The sequence below is a fragment of the Aureococcus anophagefferens genome, assembly GCF_000186865.1.
Source record: "Aureococcus anophagefferens unplaced genomic scaffold AURANscaffold_10, whole genome shotgun sequence".
Classification (NCBI taxonomy): Eukaryota; class Pelagophyceae; order Pelagomonadales; family Pelagomonadaceae; genus Aureococcus; species Aureococcus anophagefferens.
Window position 1 is genome coordinate 992,486 of NW_008705570.1, and position 6,814 is coordinate 999,299.

Here is a 6,814-nt window from a genome sequence, read left to right on the forward strand (position 1 = left end):
CCACCGCGCGAGACGTCCGTCGCCGAGTGTCTCACGCCCGAGGAGCCGGCAATCGACGACTACTCCGCGGCCGCGGCGGCCGTGCGACCAGCAAACGTCATCGGCCCGCCCCCCGAGGAGACGCTCGGCGATTTCGCCGACGCCGCGGGAGACTACGCGGCGGCGGCGGCGGCCGCGATGCCCGCAAATGTGAACAATTTCCGGTGAACTCATTGCAATGCCGCAATGCCGCGATGCCCGCGATGCCACGCGACTCCTTTCGCGACTTGCGCTAAACCACGACCCTCATCTAACGGGCGCGTCGCGGGCCGCCGGGGCGCGCCGCCCTACGCCTGGCCGCAGTCGGACACGAGGACCTTGGCCGCCGTGGCGCCGCTGCTCGAGCCGACGGACTCGACGGCCTTGACGACGCCGTAGCCGTCGACGACCTGGCCGAAGACGACGTGCTTGCCGTCGAGCCAGGACGTGAGCGCCGTGCAGAGGAAGAACTGGCTGCCGTTCGTGTGCGGGCCCGCGTTCGCCATGGACAGCACGCCGGGCCCCGCGTGCTTGAGCTGGAAGTTCTCGTCCTTGAACTTCTCGCCGTAGATGGACTTGCCGCCCGTGCCGTTGTGGCGCGTAAAGTCGCCGCCCTGACACATGAAGTTGGGGATCACGCGGTGGAAGCTCGAGGCCTTGAAGCCGAACCTGCGGCGGCGCGGCTCGCGCGGCGCCGAGAAAGCGGGGGCGCCGGCGAACCGACCCCTTCTCGCCTGTGCAGAGGCAGCGGAAGTTCTCCGCGGTCTTGGGGCAGACGTCGGCCTTGAGCTCCATGACGATCTTCCCGATGACGTTGCCGCCGACGGTGATCTCGAACCAGACCTTGGGGTTCGACGCGTTCACGGGCAGCGGCGGACTGTACGCGACGTCGACGGGGCCCGTCGGCAGCTCGGCCTTGGAACCGAAGACGCCCATCGGTGCGATCGGCGGCGGGTCGGCGGCGGGCGGCGCGGGTCGGCGGCGGGTCGGCGGCGGGCGGCGCGGGTGGCTGCGATCGGAGCGTCGTGCTCTCCGGGGCAGCGTCGGATTCAACTTCACACGTTGAGCTCTGTAATCAACTTTGTGAAACGCTCACTCTGTCGAGCGGTGTCAAGCGGCCGCCCGGCGCCGGCGCCGGCGCCGAGGGCCGCAGCGCGGCGCCCGCGCGTCGGCGGCGGGCGCGCGCGGCGGCGTCGACAGCGTCGCACGCCAACGCTCCAAACATGCCGTCGCGGCCGTCCGTGGCCACGGGCATGAAGAACCTCGCCGCCAAGGAGCTCGAGCGCGAGCGCGAGGAGGAGAAGCGGCGCGCGCGGGAGCAGGCGAAGCTGCGGCAGCAGCAGAACAACAACCACCGCGACGAGGTCATCGAGGACATGCGCCACCGCCTGAACCAGGAGCAGCAGCTCATCACGCGGAGCCAGTTCGAGGTCCAGGGCCGGCACCGGCCCAAGGCCCACGGCAACATGATCCACAAGCGCAACGCGGCGCGGGAGCACCGGAACCGGTCCATGCACCAGCACGACGCCCACCCGGAGCTGCTGCTCGTGCCGCGGCAGTCGGGCATCGATTTGCTCAACAAGCTCGCGGCGGAGAAGCACGAGCAGCTGCTGGGCAAGGGCCGGCTCGAGGGCGCCCAGGCGACCAGCTCCGGCGCCGTCGGGCCGTCGAAGATGATCGCCCACAACACGGTGCAGGCCGCGCTGGCCATCGAGTGGAAGGCAGGGCAGCACAAGAGAGCGACATGCCCAACTTCAAAGGCTCCTCTCTCGGCCGTTTTCCACTCGTTTCGGCTAATTCTTGGACGAGCGATCATCTCTCGGAACGGTCTCGAAGCGTGGATGTGTTTTCCGTAACGCGCGCGCGCGGAACACTCACGTTGAAGCGACGTTGAATCACTCTTGTGCTGCCCAGGTGGAAGGGCGAGCTCGACGACATCAAGAAGCACCTGGACCTGCACAAGGAGCGCATGCGCGTCTACAAGGACCTGCTCATGTCCGAGAACGACGAGGGCGCGACGTCCGTCGACCTGCTGGCGAAGGAGGCGGGCCTGCTGAAGCGCACCTTCGGCCACTGGTTCCGCGCGGTCTTGGTGCAGGTCGACGCGCGGCTGACGTCCGAGCACCGGCGCCTCCTGACCATCGTGCGCCTGAACACGGTCCACGAGGACGACCAGGCGCCGGGCGTCGAGGGCCGCGACGTCTGCCTGCGCGCGATCTTCGAGTGGTGGTCCCTCATCGCCAAGTGCCGGTCCCAGAAGCCCGAGCGGTTCCGCACGATCCGCGCGACGTTCGTGTCCACGGGCATCCACGCCATGCTCGGCATCCCCGTCATGCCCCAGAACGACCCGGGCCGCCACCAGGACTCGCTCCTCCGCATCGCCGGCGACTACGTGGGGTCGCCGCGCCACGAGCGGACGAAGTCGATCCAGGAGGACCTCTCGTTCTGCGACTCGGAGACGACGCTCGAGTCGTACCCGTCCTTCGGCGACTCTTCTTGTTCCACCTTCCACGGCATCCACCCGAAGGACTGGCAGCCCGCGTGCTGCCGGCCCCTGTCGCGCATGCGGGGCCTCAACGCGATGCTCAACGACGCGCGGCCGCCCGAGTTCCGGAAGCTCGCGGGCGCGCGGCAGACGCTGAGCCGGCTGCGGAAGCGGTCGAGGCGGCGGCGCACGCAGCTGCCGGGCCTGCCCGAGCTGTCGTTGGAGCAGACGCAGCGCAAGCTCGACCACTGGCAGGAGACGTGCGAGATCCACGCGATGCTCGCGCGGCGGCGGTCGAAGAAAACGCGCGGCCCCGGCGCCGGGCCCGTCTACCTCGCCGCGATCGCCTCGCGCCAGAACCTCGCCCAGCCGCCGTCGACGAAGAGCCTCGGCTCCGCCGCGTCGTCGCCGAGGTACCGGGGCGCCGCGTCCCTCAAGGCGCCCGGCGAGGCCCGGAGCCCGAGGCCCGCGGCCGCGTCCTTCGACGGGCCGCCGCCGCGGCGGCAGTAACATGGCACAACTTAAAAAGGTCACAGGGAGTGCGCGAAGCAGTCCGTGAGCCCGGCGGGCTGGACGTCCGTCGCGGTGCCCTTGGAGTGGCTGCAGCACGCGTCGCCGCTCCGCGACTGCTTGCAGGTCCACGCGTCGTCCGTGACGAGGTGGACGCGGTCGAAGGTCAGGCGCTCGCAGGGGCTGTCCTCGTCGCAGTAGAAGGAGCCCGAGAACTTGTGGTTTGCGGAGGTCACGTCGCGGAACGTCACGTCCTCGATTTTGAGTGTGGTCTTCTTGTCCTTGGGGTAGGGGTGGTCGTTGTCGTAGAACATGGAAATATCGAAGACCATCTCGACGTCCGTCATCGTCAGGTTCTCGTAGAGCACGTCCCAGACGCGGCCCGCGCACTTGGGCCGCGTCTTGATGCGGCAGCCCGCCGTCGTGCCGTGGAAGACGACGTTCCGCACGGTCACGTTCGTGACCCAGGCGTCGCAGAGGCTCCCGATGGACGCGCCGTGGCCCGTGCCGAAGTAGGAGTTCTCGACGAGCGTGTGGTTCGCGTGGAAGGCGACGTCGTCGTCGCCCGTCGTGAAGTTGACGTCGTGGACGTACGCGTACGCGCCGTGGACGTCGTACGCGTCCGCGTTGTGGGAGACGACGGGCGCGTCGGTGGACGGCGGCGCGAAGATGTTGACGTGGCTCAGCTCCACGAAGGCCGCGCTGAGCTCGAGGCAGTGGCTCGGCGGGTTGAGGAACGTGACGCCGTGCACGAGCAGCCGCGTCGCGCGGTCGCTCCCGACCATGTGGGGCCGGAAGTCGCCCTTGTGGGGCCACCACGCCGCGCCGCCGCCGTCGATCAAGCCGTCGGTGCCCGTGATCGCGACGTCCGTGATGCCCTTGGTGATGACGATGACGTCCTTGCCCTCGGCCTTGGCCGTGTAGTAGTCGCGGTCGGCGACCTACGGAGCGCGCGGCCCTCGGGGGAGCGCGCGCGCGTCGGGCGCGCTCGGGCGCGGGCGCGCGACCTTGAGCGCGCCGTCGATCTGGAGGCCCGTGTGGGAGACGTTCAGGGTGACGCTCGTGATGACGAAGGTGTGGCCGGCGGGCACGACGGCGAGGCCGCCGGTCTTCGCGCAGGCGTTGATGGCCGCCTGCAGCGCGGCCGTGTCGTCGGTCTCGCCGTCGCCGGCGGCGCCAAAGTCGAAGACGTTGTGCGTGGCGTCGCCGATGGTGAGCGCCATGTGGCGCGACACGGACACCTGGCGGGCCGCGGCGATTGCCACGAGGGCGAGCCGGAGCATGGACGGCAGCGCCATTGCGTTCTGCAGGCCGGGAAAGACGCGGGGCTCGAAGAGAGGCAGGTCGAGCTTTGCGGCAACGTTTTAGCGAGCGGCTGATCTTGCTCCTTCAGTGCAGTGTACTCAGCCTCGGACGCGCCCGCGCGCGCCGCCCACCGCCGCTCCTACCCGCCCATGGCGTCGCGCATGCTGCTCATCGTGGGCTCCTGCGAGCCGCTCTACGAGGCCGAGTTCACGCAGTCGAACGCGCCGAAGCAGTCGGAGGAGACGGCGCACCTGAACCAGTTCATCCTCCACTCCGCCATGGACATGGTCGACATGGCCATGGAGGAGAAGGCGGACATGTGCGCTTCGCGCCCGCGACATTCGCGCCGCGACGCGCGAAACGCCGCAGGTACCTGCGCATCGTCGACAAGTTCAACGACCAGAACGTCTTCGCGTACGTCACGGCCGGCCAGGTCAAGTTCCTGCTGCTCCACGAGGGCCGCAACGAGGACGCCGTGCGCAACTTCTTCCTCGAGATCCACGAGCTCTACGTGAAGCTCGTCATGAACCCGTTCTACGAGCACGACACGCCCATCACGAGCCCGACGTTCGACCGCGCGGTCCACGCGCTCGCGCGGCGGCACTTGTAACGATGTGCGGAGCCGGGGAGAGCGAGGGGCGGGCGCGCGCTCACTTGTCCGGCGGGTCCGTCTTGTTCGCGAGGAGCGCCGCCGTCTCCGTGTTGATGAGGTCCCGGCCCGGGAGGAGCGTGACGGAGCGGTGGTCGTCGTCGACGACGTAGGTCGGCCGCTGCTGCGCGACGGTCTCCTCGCCGTGCATGAAGCCGAGCCCCACGAAGGCGACGCCGCTGCAGAGGCAGCACGTCACGACCACCGACAGGATCGGCCGCCGGATGTCCGCGGAGCCGTCGTCCGCGAGCGAGATGGCCCAGGGCCCGAGCGACGCCAACAGCTGGTTGCACACCAGCAGGAGCGCGACCTGCGTGCCCGTCATGTGCGGCGGCACGTCCTTGATCAGCAGCCCCATGCAGGGCCCGAGCCAGCACTCGGACAGCAGGATGACGACCAGCAGGCAGCACACGGACGCGGAGAACGACGGCACGTAGAACATCGCCGCGGTGGGACCGATGCTCAGCAGCGCGCCCACGGCCGGCAGGAAGCCGTGGGCCCCGCTGTGGGTCTTCGCCCAGCGGTCCGCGATGGCGCCGCCGACCGACGAGCTCAACGCGCCGCAGACCAGCGTCGCCGACGCGTAGATCAGAGAAAACGCGACCTCGTTCCGCGGGAACGCGCGCGCGTAGTAACTCGGCAGGTACGTCCACAAACTCACCGTCGCCGTCATGCGCAGGGATGTGGAACCGTAGAGCACGGCTAAGCGGCTCGTGCGCCGCACGTAGCGGACGGCGTTGCCGATGGCCTTGACCATGGTCTCGCTTCCGTCCGTCGCGCCGTAGCGCTGCGGCGGCCGGTCGACCGTCAGGTACAAGAGCGCCGCGGCGAAAATCCCCACGACGACCGCCGCCGTCGTCGTCATGCGCCAGCCGACCCACATGGCGAAGATGAGCGACAACGTGGAGAGCGCGGACCCAAAGTAGGTGCCCATGGAGTACATGCCGTTCGCCGTCGCTCTTTCGGCCATCGAGAAGTGGTAGGCTATCACGGGGTACGAGCAGGGCGCGTTGAAGCCCTGGGCGACGCCCATGATGAGGCGCATGCACACCAACAGTTTAAAATTCGGCGACACGACCTTGACGAAGCTCGACAGGGACCAGACGAGCACCGCGCCCGCGTGCAGTTTCCGCGCGTCCAGGCGATCCGTGAGGTGGCCCGCGACCAAGCCGCTCGCCGCGAACATGATCGTGAACGACACGGACGCCAGCAGGCCGTACTGGGCGTCGGACATGCACGCGGCATCCCGTAAACTGTAGAACTCCGATTCTTCTTCGATGCGGCACTCCTGGCACGCGCGGCACGTGTCCTCGGACTCGCTCCCGAGGCTCGCGGCGCCGCAGCTGCTACAAATGGGCACGAACGTCGCGCCCTCGCAGGTGTCGAGGCAGTTCGGCGGCCAGACGCTCGCGAGCGCGTAGAGCAGATTCCGCTGCCAGAAGTTCGTGCTGTTGACGAGCGTGAGCACGGCCAGCGTGATGCGCCGCTTCACGACCGCCGCCCGCGGCGCCGGCGGCGCGCTCATGCCGCGACCATCGGCGGCCCGCCGGCTGCCCAGGTCGCCCGAGTTGTTCCGGAGAATGGTGGCGGAAGTAGCGGGCGTGCGCCACCACGAGCGGCTGCGCGCGCGCGAGCTCCTCCTCTGCACAACAAAGCCCAGCTCGAGAAGCAATTAGCCTCAATATGGCCTTCGCGCCGCGCCACAGGCCGTATGAGGCCGCCTGTGACCCCCGCGCCGCTTCCGTCCGCGTCTACTAGTCCCTGCGCGGTCGCGTGCCACTTTTGAGCGCTGGAAACGGCGTGCGCGCGACGGCGCACACGGCCTCGGAAACCGCCTGCGGGAGCGG

The 6,814-nt window shown here is 69.0% G+C and overlaps 2 protein-coding genes across 2 annotated transcripts; both read right to left on the reverse strand.

Moving 5' to 3' along the window:
- Nucleotides 1-326: 326 nt before the first annotated feature.
- Nucleotides 327-954, reverse strand: AURANDRAFT_26604 (hypothetical protein; the record flags this gene model as incomplete). The annotated part of the gene is made up of 2 exons (XM_009039150.1): nt 327-687; nt 743-954. 2 exons carry the CDS (start codon nt 952-954, stop codon nt 327-329), a joined length of 573 nt encoding a protein of 190 aa, XP_009037398.1.
- Nucleotides 955-3,011: 2,057 nt separating this feature from the next.
- Nucleotides 3,012-6,572, reverse strand: AURANDRAFT_71712 (hypothetical protein; the record flags this gene model as incomplete). Its single annotated transcript, XM_009039149.1, has 4 exons — nt 3,012-3,954; nt 4,021-4,254; nt 4,658-4,691; nt 4,973-6,572. The coding sequence occupies 4 exons, from the start codon at nt 6,490-6,492 to the stop codon at nt 3,034-3,036; spliced, it is 2,709 nt and encodes a 902-aa protein (XP_009037397.1).
- Nucleotides 6,573-6,814: the final 242 nt, after the last annotated feature.